The sequence below is a fragment of the Balaenoptera musculus genome, chromosome 20, assembly GCF_009873245.2.
Source record: "Balaenoptera musculus isolate JJ_BM4_2016_0621 chromosome 20, mBalMus1.pri.v3, whole genome shotgun sequence".
NCBI lineage: Eukaryota > Metazoa > Chordata > Mammalia > Artiodactyla > Balaenopteridae > Balaenoptera > Balaenoptera musculus.
This window is the reverse complement of record NC_045804.1, coordinates 89632-113857: the sequence shown is the minus strand read 5'-3', so window position 1 is coordinate 113857 and position 24226 is coordinate 89632. Positions and strand designations below refer to the sequence as shown.

At 39.4% G+C, this 24226-nt stretch overlaps 1 protein-coding gene across 6 annotated transcripts in view; it reads right to left on the bottom strand.

Moving 5' to 3' along the window:
* HELZ (helicase with zinc finger) overlaps positions 1-24226 on the bottom strand; it is a 156404-nt gene that overhangs the window by 120677 nt on the left and 11501 nt on the right. For all 6 annotated transcript variants that reach the window (XM_036835893.1, XM_036835892.1, XM_036835896.1 and 3 more), the window contains 2 exons: positions 11119-11346; positions 8750-8786 (listed from right to left, as the gene is read on the bottom strand). In XM_036835893.1, coding sequence (XP_036691788.1) covers positions 8750-8786; positions 11119-11328 — 247 coding nt within the window. In that variant the 5' untranslated portion in view covers positions 11329-11346. The remainder of the gene's footprint in view (positions 1-8749; positions 8787-11118; positions 11347-24226) is intronic.

The window sequence follows — 24226 nt, the reverse complement described above, 5'->3', positions numbered from 1 at the left end:
ATATAACAGTTTATATCCTACTTTACTTCCCCTTGACACATTCAGTATTCTCCATATTACAGTGTTTATATTTACCATATTATTAGCTATATAATGTTCCATCAAGTAGATACATCAATTTACTTAACTATTCCCTTGATCCAGAACAGTTCCAATTTTTAACTATTAAAAAGAACACTGTAATAAACATCTTTCTACATATATACTTTATTGAATCAGATCAGTAAATTGAAAGTTGCAGTCTCTGTAGTCAAGAAGGTTTTGTTCAACTACTTTCAGTTTAGACCAACCTGCTGTCACACCACCCATGTTACAGATCACTTATCTCCTCAACTGACAATTCCAATACATGACTAACAACAACGGAGCATCCTTAAGAATGTCTTGAGCATCTCAGAAAATTCCACAGTAAGCCCACATCTCCCTCAGATCTTACTATTCCTGAAACTATTCAAATATGACCTTTGGCAAGTCATTTTATCTCTCTGGTCCTCAGTGTGGTCATCTGTAGAACTGCAAGATGAAAACATGTGTTGCAAGGATCAAATAATATAATGCAAGCATTAATAAAATGCTCTGAAGAAAAATGACAGTCCTACCAAGGTCTGGATCACTCACATTCGCTAAGCCTGTTTCCTCCCCCGTAAAATGGAGGTGACAGTAGCTACCTAATAAGGTTGTGGTAAAGACTAACTGTGTTAATTATCTGAAGTATCTAGCACAATCTCCTCAAGAGTTCCCTAGATGTTACGTTCCCCTCTAAAAATTATAAAATAGTATTAAGAACTGTTGAGGAACTATCCTAGTTCCTTTTCAGTAATTGGGATATTAAGAAACTAGTTGTCCAGAGCTGAAGAATGTTTCAGGGAAATGAAAAAAAATGTAAGAATATTTCAGTCTCAGATGACTATGTCATGTTTAAAGAGTATTAAATGACATGATATTTTACAAGCACTTTTCAGAGATCTTTGGTTTTGTACAAGGTATATGCTGAATTTTATTTTGCAAAAGTTCTTCCATTACATTGATGTCTAAATGTCTCCAGATTTGTCAGAATTATGTTTCCCTTTCCTCTCTCTAAACATTTTAGACAAGAAACACTACTGATGTACTTTCTTCTAATGGCTGTCTTTAAATGCAATTCAGTTTAAGTCTTGTAGGATCCCACATGAAGAACTATGGCAAAGAAACAGTCAACTACTATAGATAAAAAGCTATCCTGCTATGGTGTCATATGATAAAATCAAATTGCAGTGCTGCCAATCTGGTCCTGTATTACCTTTAACATCTTGAAAAAGCTTGAAAGAAAACAAAGTATGGCCTAGTGTATTCTTAAACTTGCCTCAGCTATAATAATTGAACTTGCCAAAAGAGATGACATTAAAACATAACCTAATCTTGGGCAACTGTAAAAAAGTTATGATTCCTTACAAATAAATTCTCTTCCCCCAACTATCTGTGAAATTCTACTGTGAGCACATAACTCCTTCCTTCCCCTGGGAGTTACAAAGGAGAAATCTGAACACCTTAGCTGCGTTGCTAAATTCAAGTCTCTATCCCTTCTCATTCTTAAGTTTTTGTAAGATTTTCTAACACTTGAAATCTGTCTTACTTGGAATGTTTTGGACCAGAATATGAGTAATCTTAAAGGAGTACTCATTCAACCGTTTCAACAAAAACAGCTTCTGTAAGTGCTTGACAGCCCCTGGCTACCAAAAGGAGAGGATCGACAATTAAAATGTAATTCCCCTTGCCTGTAAGGAATTACCTGCGATGAGAAAGATAATTTAAAACAAGCTTAAAGCTCAGTAAATGCTGAGTATTAGTCTGTATTTTTTCAGTAACATGACCACAAAAGGTTATTTCTCTTATCAAGTCCTTAGTTATTTCTAAAGCCTTTTATTGAAGAGCATAGCCTAATCAAGGTAGTATTTTTCCAAAATTTTTGAAAGAAATTTTAAAATTACCATTAAACTAAATCCTTGAGTCATTAATAAAGTGAAGTTATTTACCACTTGGATATAATCACATTCTCAGAACCAACACATCAGGAACTGAATCAAAAATGAAAATAGATTCATTTAATAAATATATAAAACAAATTTATAATTTATAAATAAATTCCTTTCCTAAATATCAGCCATTTAATTTTTGGGCAATAAACTTATTGCCAAACATCTACTGGGGTGGGGTTAGGGGAGGAGTTTATAAACAGACTCCAAACAGCAGAAGGCCTAAATCAGGTTAAAATGTCCACTTGTAACAAGTAACAAAAAGTATCATGTAAACCAGAATAAGAACTCTGTGGCAAATCTCTCACCCGGGTCCATTTTTCCAAATAGTTTTTTTTTTTTTTTCCACCATCCTTCTCCTCTGTCTCAACCCGTTTTCCCCCTGCCCTCTCTTTACTTCCAGTTGTAATACATAATACTTTAAGACATGCGGACCGCAGCTTTTGTGGCATTTTATGTCCTTCCTACCAAGGTCTTTTGCAGATAAAATCTTTCCTTTATGAGACGCTTTTGGAAAATGAAAAGCCCTAACAGTATTCAATGTCAGGTATCACACAGACCTCTTCTGAATATTTCACCTCCAGATTTAAATACTATAATGTACTCTCTCTCTCATTCTCTCTCTTTTCTTTCCCCCAAATCCCTGCTACCTTGCTTTTGCTCCCTCCAGTATTCGGTCCTTAACCTGGTCACAAAAATCTCTATATCTCTTTTACAGCCCTCTTGTGTGCGCCATAAACTTTGAAGCTGAGACCTTACTGTATATTTTTGAAAGTACTCTTTCCTTCAACTGCAGCTCAGCATAAAGGCTCTTGGACTCCTGAGTAGCCTGCTGTACGGTGTGTGCATTAGAAAGAGAGAAAGAGAGAGAGCATGCTGCTTGCAGAGCCTTCAGCCTCCTCGTTATAAAGAACCCTAATTTCCAAGACGCATTTGCTATATCATTACAGGAAAGTTAATCTCTGTTAACTGTTCAAAAACTGGAAGAAGTTGTTTCTATTTAAAAAAAATCAATTTAACTGTATTTTTTTATCTTAAAACTCTTTCACTGCCTTTATTTCAACGTCAGAAGTCAACACCTTGCTATGTCCGCTGTAAGCGCTCAGAGGAAATCCTGAGTGTGGAAAATCCTCTGCTGAGGCACTCCCTTACTTCATTGTTTCCATGGTTGATTTGCTTACCTTTTTTAAAAAATAATTTGCTTACTGAGAAGAACTGACATTTTGCTCCTCTTCTGACTATTTTCTTTGCACTATGCGAGAGGGCTACGTTTTCAGGTGTTCACAGTAATCTTAATTTCAGTGTCGTCGTCCTGTCCGTCCGTGTCCGTCCGTCCCCCCCCCCACCCCGCCCCGCTTTGGTATGGTTTTCATTGAGATTTTACAAGGCAAGGTACCACTCATTTTAAATCTTCTCTTTTTATGGTATACATATAATTTGAGCTAATATAAAATTAATGCTAGTATTTATTCCATAAGTGAAAAACAACATGAAATACATTTATGTCACTCATGACTATAACTGACACCCTGCATAAATAAGAAAAGGTCTAGAACAGACAGTCATACAACCACGGTGAGGCTCTTGCAGCTGAGTTCAAAGGACGTAGTTCAGAGACTGTTGCTTACTTAAATATCTACCTACTCATGCAAAAGAGAGTCTGCACACTTAGAGGATGGTTTCCAACTTAACTTAAATATTTAAAAAACACTTTCCTGATTTATATTCTATCCCTATCAACTTACATATAAGAACTTTACTTAAAACAGTTAATAGGCATTATGGGGAAATGAAGAGTGGAAGTTAAGGTCCTATTCCAGAAAGCCTTAGGTTCCTGCTGAAGAACAAACTGTGGTACAGCCATGCTGTGGAATACTACTCAGCCATAAAAATGGATGAACTACTGATACACACAAAAACTTGGATGGGTCTCAAACACATGGTGAGAGAAAAAAAGTCATCCTTAAAAAGATCACGTACAATATGGTTCCATTATGTGGTATTTTCAAAATGACAAAATTATGGAGGTGGAGAACAGATTAGTGGTTGCCAGGGGTTACACAGGGAGGGAAGACAGTGAGTGTAACGACAAAGGGTAGCACAAGAGAGACCTTCACCGTGATGGAACACTTCTGTATCTTGGCTGTGCTGGTGGTAACCTGAATCTACACATAATAAGATGAAATAGAATTACACATATTCATGGAACCAGTGTCAACTTCCTGGTTTTGATATTGTACCACAGTTATGTAAGATGTAACCAGTGGGGGGAAAGGTACATGGGATCACTCTGTACTATATTTGCAACTTCCTGTGAATCTATAATTATTTCAAAATAAAAAGTTTTTTTTTAAATTCCTGTTGGAGAAATAAAGCTTATATACATGCAATTTTTAAAATAGTTACCGCAAATGGATCTAAAGAACAAGTAATTAAGGAATATTATTGAACTGCATCCCTATTTAACACTCTGGTCGACAGGAAAAAAATTGGATGAACTAGAGGCTTGAAGATCCAAACTCTTGCCCCACTCCACTATCATCTACGTGATCCTGGGCCTCAGTCTTTTTCATTTCTAGAATATAAAATACCCATTTGCCTTTTTCCCCCCCAGGTTTGTGACACTAAATAGAATAATGTCTGTAAAACCCTGAAGAATAAATAGGTTGCACCTTGGGATAAAGAGAAGGAGCATGGCCTTTCGGATCAGAAAGACCTCACTTCACAACAACAGTTCCACTCTGGACTGTCTCTATGCTCTTAAGCAAGTTACTTAATCTCACAAAATCTGTTTCCTCACCCATAAAACTGGAATGATATTACAGTGTGATTAAACAAAATACTTCAGAGGGTCTTACCCAGAGATAATTCTGAATAAGTACTGTTACCCCTATTAACTATTTTTCCAAAACATTTTAAATTACCATAAAATATAAAATCTATTTAATCAAAACTCTTCAGAGAAGGAAAGTACAGAAGGTGCAATCAATCATGTATCAATTTGCCTTTTGTAATACAGTCAGCATCTATTTAACAGGGCTTTTTGGTTACTGAATCACTTACTTCACAGGGCAAGTATCAATATAATAAATATCAACTGATGGCCCAAACTCCTTTGTTTATATTAATTTCTTAAATTAATGACACTCTCACCTAGGGTTTAAAAATCTTGCAGCCTTATGAAGAATATTCATTGATGTTATAATGACTGAGTTTGATCCACACGTTACATGTAGCACAAAACTCTTAGCTGATAAGACTATCTTTTGATTTCACTTTCTCCATTTACCTCATTCCCTTTTGTTAGTTTTAAAAAAATGTGAGTTTCCTATATGATGAATACTTCAGAGGAAGAAAAAGAATCCTTATCTTATGAAAGTTGTCCTGTTATGCCAAATACAGCGCATGTTCAGATAATGAAAACAGACTTGACCACCTCACTTGCTCAGCGGTCACTGGCTTGACAACCCTCACTACCCAGAACACAGCACCAAACTCAGAACTAAACTCCATGAACTTAAAGTCTGTGTAGTTTATCTCCAGGATGCCCTTGAGTCCTCACTCAGAATCTATTTCTTATTTAAGTAGAATTCCGACTATTAAATCTTATGACTCTGATTAGTTCCTGGCTTAAACAAATCAACCTTAAAAAAAAAACATTTTGGGAACAACCAGGTAAATCTGATTATGGACTGGTTTTTGATATTAGGGAATTATGGTCATTTTTATTAGGTTAATAATAATATTGTGGTTATACAGTTATGACCTTATTTTTTAGAGATGCGTACTAAAGTATTTAGGAGTAAATATCATGATGTCTATAATTATTTTTAAATAGTTCAGAAAAAAACTAATGAAGTAAATATGGCAAAAGGTTACAACCTAAGTTTCGAGACTATGAATGTTTATTATACTCTTTCCCCTAGTTTCCTGTATGTTTTAAATTTTTCATAATAAAAAAATTTTTCAATGTTTTTTAACTCCACGACAAAGATTGCCTGTCTGGTTTCCTATCCCTGCCTAAGAAAGTGAAATCAGGGTCAGAAGCAGCAAGTGGAGAAGAGGGGGAGGGTAGTTGCAATGAGGCATGTTGAGAGTTGTAAGGAATGCAAACTGATAGCCTGACAGTGAGGGAACAGACACCAGGATGATACTCTAGTACATAAAATTCAAACAAAGCTCTGGGGCCATTAAGGCAGGAGTTATTCGGGCTATCTAGCGTTACAAACCAATATAATAATTAACAGAGATTGAGATTCTCGTGTTGCTTTTTACTACTAACTGACTGCTTAACTGTGGTATTTTACCTTATATAAAAATAAGCTTGCTGTACACTTGAAACTAATACTGTAAATCAACGGTATTTCAATTAAAAAAAACACAAGTTACCAAAAGGTGAAAAGAAAAAAAATTACATGTACATAATATAAAAGCAGAACTCTACAATTAGCAATATACACATGTAAACTTTGCCCATATTCCCAAATGTCTATTTCAAACGACAAAGTTTATATACGTTAAATAAGCACTTCCATGTTCTTACTTATCACATAAATGGTAACAAGGAATGCACAGAGTGTAATCAATGAACCCTTATTGCAAGCTAACCGATTTTCCTCTTTTCCACACAGTATTGCAATGAAAACCATTCCACGTACAATTTCTTCCTTCTTTTGGAATATTTACTTGGGACAGTATCCCAGAACTAAGATTAGTGGGTCAAAGGAACGAACATGTTACCAAGCTGTATTCCGCTTCATACTCTACCACCACCACAAGCCTACACTCATTTCACTGCAACCTTATCTTAGACATTGGTTAAACTTCTCTCCCCACATTACAGAGACATAATCAGTATCCAAAACCTGCACGCAGTTAATGCATACAGTCTGGTGAGTGTGGACATACGTATACATTCATGTTACGATGATCACAATCCAGGTGACAGACTTATCCTTCATCTCCAAGGTTTCCTGTTAAGCTTTTATTTTGGTAATTCAGCAGCTGTAAAATAGTATCTCACTTGAAAACGCTAAGTAAAACAATTAACAAAAAATGCAGCGTTCTTCCTTATGCTCCTTCACCCACAGCGTTTACCCTTCCACAACTCTTCACAAGTCAGTTACTCTTCTGGGACTTTGTGTGTCTCCAAATGAAAAGCAACAACCTCACCAGTACTCAAGGAAGGGAACATTAAAGAAAGAGGGGCCATTTCTCACACACAAGATTGTCACAGTGTCAAGACTGAGAGGTTCCAGTTAGTGAGATCACAGGAAACAGACATTCAAGTATATTTTAACCCAGACATCCAACTTTTAAAACTCCTTAACCCAGATATCTAACTTTTAAGACTACCATAAAGAAACAAAGGCAACAGTAAGAAAGAATATATGTTTATTACAGGATGAACTATTACAAACTAGAAAACTAGAACCACCTGAATGCCCATCAATATGGGAATAGCTGAATAAATTACGGCACATCTACGCCATGGAATATTCAGCAGGAATTGGAGCTGATGTATTATTAACTTAGTAAGATGTCCATGATCTATTGTTACAGAAGAAAGCAAGAAACTTTGTGATGGTCACATAATTCTTTTTTAATTTTTAAAGGCAGATCCTACCTATGTATTATAAGCATTTGTGCTTATCACTACAGAGAAAGGTGAAGAAGATGCAGCAAACTAATAACATGGTTCCTTCAGATGGGGGGAGAAAGGGAAGTGGGTCCCTCCTTCATATTCCTCTATATTATCTGACTTATTATCTGGCTTGTTGGTAACTTTTAAATGTCCACAGATAGTAAAGATTTTTTTAACGGAAGACTGTACTAGATATCTCTCAGGCCGATTAACTCCCAAAGTATACAATTCGATGAAGCAAGGTTTACAAAGAGGTCACTGAATCTTTAATGAATGGTTAAATTATGTCCAATATGCCCCAGGAGTAGATAAGATGGTTTTGTAAGGTTAACAACAAAAAGAGCTAATACTTTTAAAAGTTTTGACACAAAGGAGCAAATAGGAAAAAAACTTTAACTTATGTTAGACACCTCAGCCCCCCAACCCCAATTTGGATAACTGAAACATTATATTATCCAAATCACTGAGCTGTGCAAAACTCCCACCAAGAGTGTGTGAGAATGTACACTGAACCCTCCTCCCACTCACTTCTAGATTCATTCTAGTGAATTGGCAGCAATCTCCAAGAAAAGGATTCCTATTCTATGAGTACCCAAAGAGCACGAATCTTATTAATCAATTTCCTGCCCAAAAGAAAACAGGAAAAAGCACTAAAGAGCATTCAGTCAGTCTCTGCTCTCTAAGGGAAATCTTCTAATGAAGGGGAAAAGAACACTTTAGGAGGCAGAGGCCCAGCTTTTCAATTTATCCAAGCTTAACGTTTTAATCAATGTGTGTTATGTGCTACAGTTCTTAAAATATGGCTCTTTATTGACTGAAAATACTCACACAAACTTTAAAAGGGCATTATCAGTGTTCCCAAGGGAGTGACAGCAGTGCCAACGCTTGTGATTAGGAACAGTGTTCACGTGTGCACCCACCATAGCAGGAAAGTCGCCGTCCAAATTAGCCACCAGGCACCACCGTGAGGTGGGTTTTTTAAATATTATGATCACTTTTGAAATTAGCATGTGAAAAAAACAAATCTTAAACACTGCTCAATTAAATAATTCAAAATCTTCACAGCAGAAAAGAATCCTGCTTTTAAACATACCATGCCTACAATCTTCATCAGCTTGCCCATAGTTTTTCTGCAAAATAAAAGATACAAGATAAAGTTAAGTAGTTCAAGGGCTGCTTAAAACAGATTTTATCAAAAAGCTCAGCTTTGTTTCAAAGTTTAATCATTAATGTTGCAAATTTAATATTCACAGAGCAAAGCTAACTCATGTGCTGAGGATTACACAATATTCTACAAACAAACGTTACAGTATACGTCCCTAGGCCATTTATTCACTCTCCTCCCTCTCGCCCTCTCTAACCTCAAGTCACCAGAAATCTCCTCCCCATCCTCGCTCTCAGCTAATGACTTTACTGAGGAAACTGCAGCCCTGAGAAGAGACCTTCCACGGATGGCCACTACCATGGCTGCCCACTTCCCGGCACACCGTGCCTTCCACCTGTTACCAGGTGAGCCAGCCCTGTTCCTTCCTAAAGCCCATCCTACCACCCGTGCAGATCTGCTCCAGGGCCTACTCAAGAACAGCGCTCCAGCAAGCTTCTTCTGTTTCTCCTACGTCATTAATTTTCTGTTTCCTAACGGTTCAGTCCTATAAACAAACATGCTCTTATTTCTCTCATCTGAAAGGATCCTTCCCTTGACTTCACTTCTCCCACCAGCTACCATTCCATTTTTTTGTGCTTCAATGGGGCAAACTCCTCAAGAAGTGTCTATATCACGTATTTCAATTCCCTTCCCTCTGACTTCCTCGTAAACTCTCTTCTATCAGGCTTTCACCCACTGCTCCATGGAAGCTGCTCTCATGGAGGTCACCAGTGACTGCCAGTGAATCCAGTTAGATACACTTACATGTACCCATTTAGACACACTGTCATCTCTCAGTCAATTCTCAGCTCTCACGACTCTATTCACAGCAATGGACACTGAACATTCCCTCATTTGGACAGGCTTTCTCTGACTGGTTCCTAGGACAGCTTACTCTCTTAGTTTTCCTTAACCTCATGGGTTGCTTTTCAGGATGCTTTGCTTCTCCTCCCAACCTCTTAAACTAGTGCCACAAGACTGTCCTCAGCCCTCCCCTTCTCTCTACCTGTACTCATTCCCCTGCTGATCTGACCCAGGCGTAAGACTTTATATAGCATCCACAGGCCACAGACTCTCAAATTAACATCTTTAGCCCAGACCTCTCTCCCAAACTCCAGACCTGCATATCCAACTGCTTATTCGACATCTCCAGCTGGATATCTAAACGTCATCTCAAATCAGTATGTCCAAAATGAACTCTTTCCCATCTCCCCACCTACAGCCCTCTCATCTCAGTGTACGGAAACTCCACGCTGCCAATTGCTCAGACAGAAAAAGGGCGAAGTAAGTAAACTATGACTGCTCTATACCTCTCACTCCCTGCCTTCAGTACATCAGGACATCTGCTTCGTTCTATCTTCAGATTGTAACCAGAACAAACCACTTCTCACCATCTCCACTGCTAGCATTTTGATCTGAGCCACTTCACCGCTGGCCTAGATTATTCTAATAGCTTCCAAACTAGTCTCCCTGCATCTGCTCTTACTCTTTTACAGTCTATTCTCAACACAAAGGCCAAGTAACTCCTATTAAAGCAGATCATGCCACTCCTCTGCTCAAAATCCCACAACAGCGTCCCATCTCAAGTAGAGCAGACACCAGCCCTTACAGTGGCCTGAAGGGTCCCACAGGATCTAGCCCTGTTGCACTCTCCCCCTTGGGCACTTAACTCCAGCACAAGGGCCTCCCAACTGTTCGTCAGACGTGGCAGGCATGCTTCCGCCTCAGGAATTCCGCACTGACTGTTCCCTCTGCCTGTAATGATCTTCTTCCAGATTTCAACGTGGCTCACTTCCTTACCTCCTTCGTATCACCTTATCATGAGGCCTATCTTAACCCAATTTAAAACTGCAACCCTATCCCTAATCCTAGTAACCCTCTATTCTTCTTTTTTTCCATGCAGACTGTTACCTTCTAACAATCTAAAGTGTTTACTTATTTATAATGCCTATGGTTTATTGTCTGCCCCCCCACTAGAAAAAGTACTATGAAGGAGGGATCTTTCTCTTTCTTTTTCACCAACGTATAGCAACTACCTAGAACAGCGTAAACATTTGTTGAATTGAGTGAATAATATTTGTTGAAATATTTGTTGAATGGAGTAAATAATCCAAAATGCTATACAATAGTAATACTTTCAAGGCTGAAAAACACAGTTACTTGCCATCAAAGATATTCAGCAATCACTAGCCACTTCACTCATGTCCTCAGCCCAGAATGTGGTGATTTGTAGAAGCAGTGATCAGCGATAGTCCCCACTCACAGAAAACAGCCATTTTACATGGTTCAGCACTGGCTCATTGACAGTGTTTACTCACCAGCTGCAAAAAGGAGGCAATTCTGTAAAGAAGACTCTCGATTTTGATGCTTTCTATCTCCAGTGGACACGGCCCTGTGAAGTCAGCCATGGAGTACTGGCCAAGAGAAAGGAGGGCCTCTGTGCAGTGCTTGAGGGTCATTTCATAGTCCTGTCTCTTAAGTGATTCACACGCTTGTTCACATGACTTCTCAGCTCTTCTGTCTTCCATGACTCAGGGACAAAAATCCTAAAGACAGGGAGAAAGAACAGGTAAGAAAAGGTTTTAAAAACTTATTATCAATTCTAGCCCCATTCCTAACTCAACTGGCTCAACTATCTATCTAAATAGTTACTCTCAACCAGCCTTTTGATCAAGGTCAGAGCTGAGCAGCAACTATTGATGCTACAAATTCTATACTTTTCTATTTTATGAAGTCTTTACTAAAATCCAAGCAAAATATCAACCGTAAGTCAGGATCATGCCAACAATACGTCAAATTTATAAATGAAACATGATGCTGAATATTACAAAGTGTAATAAGCCATGAAGGCGTCTCTTTTTCTTTTAAACCAGAAGGTGCAAAAATGTTTCCTATCCCAGCCTCCTATTTTCGGTCTTATAATTCTGTAACTGAGACTGCAGAGAATCAAAGTCCATACCGTGCAGGATTTTTCCCACCAGTACAAAAAACTGGCTCAAGGGCAAGTTCGAACTGGCTATTAATTCAGTTCAGCAAACACTTCCTGAGGCCAGGCCCTGTGTTAGCAGCACTAAACTCAAAGAGGAAGCATGTCATCACTGCTTTCAAGAAACTCAGATTCTAGCAAGACAGACAAAGCACAAGTGAAAAATAGCAAGAAATACCTTCCATCTGCCGAAAGGCATGAGCTGACCTCAAAAGAAGAACACAAGTTCACTGTGCAGAGACGACAGGGAGAGCATAGGGGAGTTCTTCAGAGAGAATGCACAAGAAATCACCAAGACAAGAGAAAGCACATGATAAACTCCAGGTGTGTCAGAGAAGGAGGGAAAGGAGCTAAGAATGCCCTCCAATGCCACAAGAAGTGAGGGCTTTATTCCATAGCAATGGAGCATGATGGGAGGTGTTTAAATAAAGAAGGAACCTATCGGGCAGTCCAGGGGTTGGGACTCCGCGCTTCCACGGCGGAAAGGGGCGGGGGGAGGGTTTGACCCCTGGTTGGGGAACTAAGATCCCACAGGCGGCATGGTGCGGTCAAAAAAAAAAAAAAAGAAGGAACCTATCATGTAGAAGTCCTGTGAACAACTGGTGAGAAGCAGGCATTGCCATTAATAACAGACCACTAAGCAGTCCAAGTAAAAGAGATTGAGAATTCAAGCGCAGCCTCTCCCGAGCTATACCACTCATAATGCAGGGAGCAGAAAACCTGGGCGAAGAAGACCTCAACTCCTTTGACCGACAGTCGCCGCGCTGCTGCGGAGGCTGCTCTTCTTGCCTGTTCCCACCCTCACTCACGCTCCCCGCTTTCCACCTTACCAAACGGCCCCAAGGTACAGGTCTCCTCCATCTTTCCAAAGCTCGATTTATGCCGCTTTGCTTTTAAGAAGGACCCACGTTAGTGCCTGTTTTCCTCACCAAAAGGAATCCAAAGAGGACATCCACTTTTACAAAAAAGGGGGGAAAGTGACAACAGTGTCCGCACGCGTTCGGCAGCAGCGCTCGCAGGGGCAATTCGCACCGTGAGCGGCAGAGGCGGGAGAAGGGGGCGCCGCCCGGCTCCTTCCCGGAGCCACACTCAGCACCTCGGCACCAAAGCGCCACAGCTCTCAACTGTTGCTGAGCTTCTGCGCTTTAGCTCAGTTTATTTTGTGCATCCGTCAGCAAGGCGTGTCCTATGGTCATTGCTTCTTCGCTTTACGCCATTTCGGCCTATGGAAGGTTTCACGGGAACGCTCTACCTTCAGACATTGGGGGAAACCCATACTTATGGTCCTCCCGCCTCTCTCCAGCCTACACATCCACTCTCGGCCTGGCCTTTCCAGCTTTGAAAAGACAACCTGGCTCCGCCCTGTGCCGCCTATATGCTGCAGCGAACGATGAGGGGAGAAGCTGACAGGCAGACAAAAGGCAGCAGCAGTGAGTGAGGCCTGATGACAGACATCGGAAGAGGTCCAGGCCCCTTCAACTTTTGAGATGTTTGGTGTAACAAAAAATGTAGAAACACCTAAGGGATGGGATGAGAAAGAGCTCAAAATGGACTTCAGTATTTGTTAGTATTTGTTAAATATGGGTGGTACATACATGGGGTACAATGTAATATTCTCCACTTTTCTCAGTATGAAATTTTTTTTTTAAATGGCCTTTGCGATTTTTTTTTAATTAATTAATTAATTTATTCATTTATTTTTGGCTGTGCTGGGTCTTCGTTTCTGTGCGAGGGCTTTCTCTAGTTGCGGCGAGCGGGGGCCACTCTTCATTGCGGTGCGCGGGCCTCTCACTGTCGCGGCCTCTCTTGTTGCGGAGCACAGGCTCCAGACGCGCAGGCTCAGTAGTTGTGGCTCACGGGCGTAGTTGCTCCGCGGCATGTGGGATCTTCCCAGACCAGGGCTCGAACCCGTGTTCCCTGCATTGGCAGGCAGATTCTCAACCACTGCGCCACCACGGAAGCCCCTCAGTATGAAATTTTTAATTAAAAAGATACCAAAACACGGTTTTTAAAATTACAGGATATTTAAAATGTTTATACATTTGACAAGTTAACACAACACAAAAAATGAAATCTAATTGTGTTATTCACAAGGTAATCCAACAAATATTTAGAGTATTGTACCCTCAGGCATTACCCGGCCTCCCTTTAAACTTCCTCAGCTCTCCCTCACTGGGCTATAATTCCCAGTTTACTTTAAGGGAACTTAAATATTTAAGTTATAGTTGGTGTTTATGTCCCTTATACAAACATGCATTAATTTGGGGAAATCAATTATCAAACAAACAACAAAAGTAATCACTTCTACATTACTAACGTGACTTTGCCCATCAGAGATCAGAATGGCACTACAAGATCATTAGTAACTTATTCTATAGGCCAGAGCGGATGCTATTGACATTTGGGCTGGACAGTTCTTTGTTGCGGAAGGCTGTCCTGTGCTTCACAAGATGTTTCGGCAGCATCCCGGCCTCTGACCACTAGGTGCCAGGAGCACGTCTCCTGACTGACGACAACTAAAGATGTCTGTCTCCAGACATCAGCAAGTGTCCCCTGGGGGGCAAAATCATTCCTGGTTGAGACCTACTGATATAAACAAGCATATAGTGTTTGCTTGCCAGATAACAGCAACAGAAGATGGATAAATCCATGGATTCCAAAGGTCCTAGAATTAGCAAATCTTCTCTATAAAACTCCTAGCCCACATCTAGAAAATATTAAAAAAAGAAATAAAATGAAAAGAAAAACTAACAACACAGTAGCTAAAATCTTTACTAGGGAGAGAACACAGCACAGTGATCCAAAGCACAGACTTGGAGCCAGAGGACTTACATTCAGAACTCACCAGCTGTCACTCACCAACTGTGTCACTCACCAGCTGTGTGACCTGGAGCAAATGACTTAGCCTCAAGCATCTCAACTTGCTCACCTCTAAAATGGCAAGAAGACAACTAATACCTACCTCCTATGGTTATTTATTTTCACCTAAGGATTAAGTGAAATAATACGTGTAAAGTGCTTAAAAGAATGCCTGGCATACAGTGAGTGCTCAGTAAGTGTTAGCTACTGTTATTTCACTAAAATTCCATATTTTCCATTTATATAAAGTGGAAATCACTTTACAGATTTCAACATACAACACTGTATTTATAGAAAATAAAATATCATGCTATGTAACTACTTTATCTACTTGACAGAGGAATTATTTTCACCCATTTTCTCCATCTCGATAAAATAATAATGGTTATGATTATGCGATCATAATAATGATTATGCTCTCCAATAGCCATTGGAGAAACAAGTGTACTTGTACGTCGCTGACAAAGACAAGCTAACCCCTAAAACTGGCTCTGAGGGGAGATCACAGAGACTACCGTCAACATTAATCACCAAACAGATTAGCCAGGGAACTCTCAATAAAAGCAACACAGAAGTAGAGATTAGGGACAGAATTACTAACTCCGGGAGCTGTGGGGGGAAGTGACTTAATTTCAGGAGTCAACGTCTCTGATGTGTAGGCTCAGGTGCCCACCTCGGCACTGGATATGAGATGCCTACCACAATTACGTCTGTTAATTAGTCAGGTCCCAACAGTTCACTTCTAACCGCGGTCTCCCTGAACCTCACTGCGGGTACTTCTGTAGTGCAGCTCTCCACACAAGGCAGGTCTCTGGTAACTGGCTTCCCTGGTTCTTCAGAAAGCAGCATGACCTGGCTACACATACTCCTGAAGAAGTTCAAGCACCTTCTTGAAAAACATAAAATAAAAACTGCCAGCCGAAGTCAAAGTGAGACAACGTCTCAAGCCACGCTAAAACGGACTACAAAAAACACAGAGATCTAGAAACTACCTCTACACGAGGCCAGCTCCCAGACACACCTCACCATGTAGCCGACACTCTTGGCCAGGATACACGGATACACCCGTGTCTACAGCACGCGACCCCACCACGTGGCGGACAGACTCTGACCAAGCTGGGTCTTGTACAGCCTCTGCCACGGGGACAGAAAGGCCCGGAGAAGGGCGCTGAGTCGCCTGCACCCACCACTGTGGGAAGCAGCACCACGTCCACCCACTGCGAGGGCCACCCCGATTTGCCTCGACTCTTTCTCTTCCTGTTGAAAATTATCCAACTTTCACCAAAAGAATACACAACACTAACCTTCTGCAAACTCCTGCCCCTGTGGGGAACGCATTCCTGGAGGATGTAACTTCACAGACAAAAAAGCTGGAATCAGAAACCAAGATTCTAATTCAAATCCATTAACCCCTGTGATCTGCTGCCGATCTACAAAAAGAGCCTAATAGCACGTTAGTCGTTTGACCAGCCAGCGTCCATCCCTTTTTCTGGTAATAAAAGCCCACAAATTCCCTCAGAGTAGGCACCTCTCCCGGACCCTCAGTCAGCGTGGCTCCGGCGGGGTCGACTCCGCCAAAGAGCCACGGCTGCCACGTGACCAGAACTGCTCAATCCCAGTCTCACAGCCTCAAACAGCGATCGGCTCCAGGTCAGACACGTGACCCCATAAGAGCCAATGAGACATCATGAGACTTTTGCTGAGGCTTCTGGGAAAGAGACAGGCGCTCTTTCCGGCTGAATCCAAGCGCTAACAGGCTACAGGGGGTGAATGTGCTACAGCCATTTTTCTAACACACAGTTCCTACAACTAAAGTCCATACAGGAAAAGGCAGACTTGACTCGTGGGGAGAACCTGAGTCCTGATGACGTTACTTGAGCCCTGAATCCAGCTCGCTGTGCCTGACTTTGCAGTTAGGTGAGCCTAACTCAAATTTCTTTCCAGCTTAAGCCAATTTAGGTTGATATTTCAGGCAGCTGAAGCGAACTGATGCATATGTGTATATCTGATTAGTACCTCACAGGATGTGAAAAATGGAATGAACGGATAGTTGTCTTGTAAAACAGTGTATATACACGTGATTATTAAAAACACTGGTCACAGGTATTGATTAATAATAACAAGTGTAAAGAGAAAAAAGTGGGCATGGGAGAGAAATGACTTAGTGTGATATGTGGTTATTCTGACTCTTGAAAATATTCCAAAACATTTGTTTAAACAGTTTTATCATAAAGCTATTTCAGCAATAATAATAAAAATAATAACAAGAGCCATTTGCTGAATGCTTACTGTGGGCCAGATGCTGTTGAAATGACTATATTATGTAATCTACTTGATTCCTCATAATAACCTTACAAGGTGGATGTTATTATTATCATTCCCACTAACAGATAAGGAAACTGAAGCACAGAGAAGTTAAGTTACTCACCCACAGTTACACTGCAAATAAAAGGCAGGATTCAAATCCAGACATTCTGATGCAGCTCGTGCTTTTAGCCATGACACTGAATCTGAACCTACACTCAAAGTTCTAATGCTGTTCCAGTGAAGCAGAAACAAACTCAGGCACTCCCAAAAGCATCAAATGTGAATGTAATATACCACTATTTTAACCCTGGAAGAGTCTTAAGGACTAATTCCTACATAGTTCTGCATTATGAAAGTATACATATTTAACCACATTAGTGATTATCATTTAAAAAAAAAAAGTGTGAAAACCCTCACAAACCTAAACCAACTGCATCCTTTGGTTAAACAAAAGTCCTAGATGTTCCCAAGACTAGGGAGTATATTAATTAGCACTACCTTTCCAGAAAATAACATGTGCACCTTCCACAAAGTCAACTTGAGGAGAACATTCCCATCACTAAGTTACTTTTCACCACTTTTATAGAACAGAAACTTATTTTAAAATCTACCCATCTTAGTATAATATAAAAAAGAAAAAAATTTATGAATTGGACTTTCTCCAAATTAAACCTTTTTGCTCTTTGAAAGACACTATTATGTTAGAAGGATGGGAAGCCAAGCTAAAGACTGAGAGAAAACCAACTGCAAATCACATACCTGAAAAAGGATTTGTATCCAAATATATAAAGAATTCTCAAAACTCAACAGTAAGAAAACAACCCAATTAAAAGCTAGGCAAAAGATTTCAACGGGCACTCCACTAAGAGGATCTAATGATGGCAAATAAGCACATGAAAAGATGTCCAATGGCATTAGTCATCAGAGGAATGCAAATTAAAACCACGATAAGATATTACTATATACCTATTAGAATGGCTAAATTAAAATCACTGATAATATCAGTGATGTGGAATAGGTGGAACTCTCATACATTGCTAGTGGGAGAATATAAAATGGTACAGACACTCTGGAACAAGGGTTGACAGTTTCTTATAAAGTTAAAAATATACTCACTATATCACCCAGCAGATGATATAGTGAGTCCCTCTCCCCAGAGACAGCTACCCTAGAGATAAATGAAAACTATGTTTGCACAAAAGTCTGTACACAAATTGTCTACAGCAGCTCTATTCGTAATTGTTAAAAACTGGAAACAACCCAAATGTCCTTTAATGAGTGACGATGGAAAACTACTCAGTAATAAAAAGGAATAAACTTTCAATACATGCAATAACTTAGATGAATCTCAAAGACAGAGTAAAAGAACCCAGTCTCAAAAGCTTACATGTATGATTCCATTTATATGACATTCTCAAAACGACAAAACTATAGGGACGGAGAAAAGGTCAGTGGTTGCAGAGGTTATAGGATGGGGACAGTTAACTATAAAAGGATAGCATTAGGGAATTCTGGGGGGTGATAATATTATTCTGTATTCTGATTGTAGTGATGGTTGCACAAACTACACGTGTTAAATTAACAGAATAAAAGAAAAAAGTTAGTTTTACTGTATGATAATTTTAAGAATAAAATTTTAAAATTATTTTTAAAATATGGATCTCAATGTCACAATGGACACGGTTTCTAAAAACTGGAAAGAAATAAAGAAGGATAAGTTTGTTAATAAAAGGAAAACCTATACATTTCCCTTTCTGCAAATGTAGGTTTTCGAGGCAAGAGCAGAGCCTCAGAAAGAATGTCTGCAAACAGAACAATCACTAGTTCACTAGGTACAAAATGTAGGATACTTTGAAGAATACTTTTGAAGAATCCCATCACAGCTAGATAATTGGTCCAGGACCAAAAGTAAATACTGGAAGAAAAATGAAGTCAACAGTGTACCACAGAGGTGGCAGGCAGACTGGCCTGGACTAAGACATGTTCAGTACTAGATAATAAGAAGGGTGGTGATTTGCAAGCATCATTCTCGTCCCACTGTGGACTTCCTTCTGCGACAGTATAAGGATAACCACCAGATCATCTTGAGATCAAGTCATGAAATGTACTTTTATATTTTTAAAAATCAATTATTGTCCTTAAATTAACTTTTCTTATTAATTTAATCATGGTCTTCTTTTACTTCTAAAAAATTAAATCTTATTTGATTAGAGACAGACTTCAAAAAATAAAAATAAACTGTGATCAAACAGCAGGAACAAACAGTAGTAACTAAAATTTCTTCAATCTAAATCAAAGATGATTTCTGTATCTCTGTCTTTTACATTTGTCTCCATTAGGGGAAAAAACATTATCCACCTCATAACTAACTTGGCTGGAATGAATCAGACTGCATTTGTGAAGGTTCCAGAAGACCAATGAGCTGTGCTAAACATTACCACGATCCACCTGAGCAGAAATTACTACACATAAGTTTCTTTACGTAACTAACAAAACAAAAATTTAAACAAAAGAAGAACTACTAGAAAAAAATTTAGAGATTCATTTTCTTAAGTCAGTAGTTTGCCTTTAGTCAGTAATTTGCCTCATACATTATTATTTTCCCTGTGGAAACCCAATTATTATCCTGAAAACAAGACCATTTTAGAAAGTAAATGCATGGTGACAAAAGAAAGAAAAGGCAGATTGATACATTATTAAAATAACTCACATGCCATACCCTGAGGAGTAAGGAAGCCATGGCAGAGCAGGCCCCCTTCTCCTCAACGGACAGCACAGCTGTGGGGAAGACACTGCAGCTAGCAGAAGCGTGTCACACTTCCTCAGGGAGAAAGCAAGTTACAGACCACTCTAGAGACGGCGCCCATAAACTGACGGCCACGCTCATTACCCAACGTCCAGGCCACCCACAGGCTGACTGCAACCCAACTTTCCCACCATTCCCACACAGGCCCCAGGGACCGTCAGGCCTCTGAGGCTCTGCCGATGCCCTTCCCTCTACCCAAATATCCTTTCCCTCCTCTCTCCGGACCTGAATCCTGCCCAGCTCTAAATGAACACTTCAAGGCCTATTTCCCTAAGAATGCCTCTCTCAAAACCAAAATTACTTCCTATAGAATGATCTGCCTCTTACTCATCCATTATCTTGGATTAAATACATCATGCAAGATGCCTTATCTGACCAACACAACTATTTTATAAATAGGAGTCATGTTTTATATCATCTATATCCCCATGACAACCATTCAGCTCACTAAAACCATTCAATAAGTACTCTAATTGAATTTCCGAAAGAGTTGACCTAAAATAACCTAAATGCCAAGCATTCCAAGAACTGTCCTGAACCAAATTCACTTCTCATTCGAATGCCAATGTCATAGACAGGGATGTTGTATTGTCTTTAAATGTACTTGCCTTTATCCAAAACTAGAATCTGTGATGAATCTATGGGACACACATGTAAAATATTCTGCAAAGTAAAAAAGCTTTATTTATTGTACTGTGCTTAATATTCAGCCAGACTTGCATTTTTCTCTAAAACTTATAAAATTACTGAGTATGCAAGAAGCATTAGAAGAGAAACTAAGTCTATTGAGAAGAAAACTGGAAGCGAAGGTCATCAATCATTTTCTACTTTGAATAATCTCTTTCATAAAGAGGTAAATTCTCCTAAATTCCAGAATGAATGGAATTCAATACAGCAAAGTAAAATGCTTTAAATACATAAAATAAATATCTTGATGGACCTTCCACCATCTGTTTTAGTAACTTAAATTATAAAAAGAAAAACCCTAAATTTAAGAAAAGTTATATCAAGAGCTAAAATTAAGATTTTTTTTCCATCTATTACTTTGATTTTCCTGACCCATTTTTGAGAATTGTCAGCATTCTGGATCAATAATTCTAAATTATTTCTTGAAGAGAGTGAGATTCCTCCCAAGTCATTTAACATGCTTACTAATCAATAAAGATATGAAAAAACAAAAAACCCATATTTATGAAGCAAATTATATTAAAAGACTGACTTTGAGAAAAGGTTGCTGCTTGCCAAGAAAATTTTATTATTATAAAACATTTTCTGTCATTTGTATTTCTTCATTTTCCCTTCCAGATTATCTGTGTAGCCTTGTAAACACATCATCATAATCCAAAGCAGTTGAGCTTTATAAATAAAATGTAAATCAACGCAAGAGAGCCAACGGCATAATTAAAACAAAAGTGTACCACCACCACGACCATCATCATCCCAAGCAGACTACAAAATAGCAAGCAGATTATAAAATAATAGTCTATAAGCCTGCTTTTGTAAATATATATCTATATGCACTGAATATCTAATATAAAAAGCCAAGAGATAGAGATGAAACAAAATATTAAAAGTAAATATCTCCTTCCCCAAAACCCTAACTCGATTCTAATCATGAGGAGAACATCACACAAACCCAAATTGAGGGACAGTCTATGAAATACCTGAACCAGGACTCTTCAAAATTGTCATTAAAAAAAGGAAAGTCTGGGACTTTCCTGGTGGCGCAGTGGCTAAGAATCCGCCTGCCAATGCAGGGGACACGGGTTCCAGCCCTGGTCCGGGAAGATCCCACATGCCGCAGAGCAACTAAGCCCGTACGCCACAACTACCGAGCCTGCGCTCTAGAGCCCGCAACCCACAACTACTGAGGCCACACGCCGCAACTACTGAGCCTGTGCTCTAGAGCCCGCAAGCCACAACTACTGAGGCCACACGCCGCAACTACTGAAGCCCGCGCACTCTAGGGCCTGTGTGCCGCAACTACTGGGCCCACGTGCCACAACTACTGAAGCCCGTGCACCTAGAGCCCGTGCTCCACAACAAGAGAAGCCACCGCAATGAGAAGTCCGCGCACCACAACGAAGAGTAGCCCCCACTTGCCACAACTAGAGAAAGCCCACGCGCAGCAACAAAGACCCAACACAGCCAAAAATAAACAATAATAAAAAATAAATAAATAAAGGCATCATCATATAAAAACAAACGAGGAAATAATTTTTTAAAAAAAGAATAACTGGTGGGGCAGTGGTTAAGAATCTGCCTGCAGGGGACAGTGCAGGGGACACGGGTTCGAGCCCTGGTCCGGGAAGATCCCACATGCTGCAGAGCAATGAAGCCCGTGCGCCACAACTACTGAGCCTGTGCTCTAGAGCCTGCAAGCCACAACTACTGAGCCCGCATGCCTAGAGCCCGTGCTCCGCAACAAGAGAAGCCACCGCAATGAGAAGCTCATGCACCGCAACAAAGAGTAGCCCCCGCTCACCGCAACTAGAGAAAGCCCGGGCGCAGCAACAAAGACCCAACGCAGCCAAAAATAAATAAAATAAATAAATTTATTTTTTAAAAAATAATAAAATAAAAATTAAAAAAGAATAAAATGGAAATTAAAAAAAAAAAAAAAAGGAAAGTCTGAAAAACTGTCAGAGCCCAGAGGACATGACAACCACATTCAACGTGGGTCCTGGATAGATCCCTGAACAGAAAAAGAACTTTGTGGGAAAATGAGAAATCCAAATAAAATCTGGAAATTAGTTAATACTGATGTTCCAATGATGGTTTCTTAGATTTGACAAATGTACCTTAAAAATGTAAGATGTTAACAATGGTGGGTTAAGAGTATATGAGAACTCTGACCTACATTTACAACTTTCTGTATGTCTAAAATTATTCCAAAATTAAAAGTAGGTAGCTCTGAGTGGTGGATTACAATTTTTTTAAATTCATTTGCATTTTCTAATTTTTCAACAAGCAACATGCTTAATTATCATGAAAAACTAAAAGGGAAGGGATAACTATTCTAGATTAAAAGAAACTAAAGAGGGGCTTCCCTAGTGGCACAGTGGTTAAGAATCTGCCTGCCAATGCAGGGGACACGGGTTCGAGTCCTGGTCTGAGAAGATCCCACATGCCGCGAAGCAAGCATGTAGGCCCGTGAGCCACAACTACTGAGCCTGCGCGTCTGGAGCCTGTGCTCGGCAACAAGAGAGGCCACGATAGTGAGAGGCCCGCGCACCGCGATGAAGAGTGGCCCCCGCTCGCCACAACTAGAGAAAGCCCTCGCACAGAAACGAAGACCCAACACAGCCAAAAATAAATAAATAAATAAAAACAAACTAAAGAAATAAAATACATGTCGGGGAGAAATAGGAAAAATTATACATGGACTTGATATCTGATAGTATAACTATTAGTATTACTGAATTATCTTCTTAGGTGTGATAATGGTATTATGTTTATGAAGAAATATGTCCTCATTCTTAGGAGACACACGATGAAGTATGAATGAAATGCCATCTAAGATGTCTGCCACTTACTTTCAGCTGGCTCAGGAAAAAAAAGAATTCTATTTGACAGAGAAAGAGAGACAAGGCAAATTATGACATAACGCTAACAATTGGGTATTGATTATACTATTCTTACAACTTTGCTGTAGGCGTAAAGATTTTCATAATATAAATTAAACTAACAGTTTTCTTTAACTTAAAAAAGATTCAAAATCCAAACTAATCCAGAAGTTATAATCTTCTCATAAATGTAAAATATATTTTATTTTATGCTGCTTAATTCATCTCCTCCAAATTAAAAAAAAAAAGATTGAAAAGGGGTGACTTATTTTACATAGTAAGGAATTATAGCTAACATCCAGGAGTAATATTTAGGTTTCCTTCAAATTGATATTGAATACAGTCTTTTTAATCACCTGAGCAGTTTATACTGATCTTGGGCTCATTAATTGCTAACTTACCTAGTTTTTTTAAATAAATATGTTTATTTGAATACAATTACCTTATCCCTTAAAGAAGCCGGAAAGAAGATTAAATAACCCAGAAGACACAGTTGGAAACTGTAAAGAAGTATAAGAAATAGAGTCACTGGCAGAAGAGAAGAGCAGATCTCTTACAAAGCTGCATTCCACGTACCCTGCCTGGGTCAGACATAGTTCATCTTGAGCCGAAGATCCAGTATAGACCCATCTGCCCAAAATGCCTTTCTCCAACTGAGAAAGAAGTGAAAATGCTAAGACGTACGAGAACATTCGTTGCTGCCTACAGCTAATTGAATTAGAAATCTTTAATACCATTTCTAGTCCTGAAATTCTATTATTCTACATAAAACACCTTTAAAAACAAGTATATATTATCATTTCACACCCATTAGGAGGGCTACTATCAAAAAAATAGAAAATAACTGTTGGCGAGGGTGTGGAGAAATTGGAACCCTTTTACATTCCTGGTGGACATAAAAT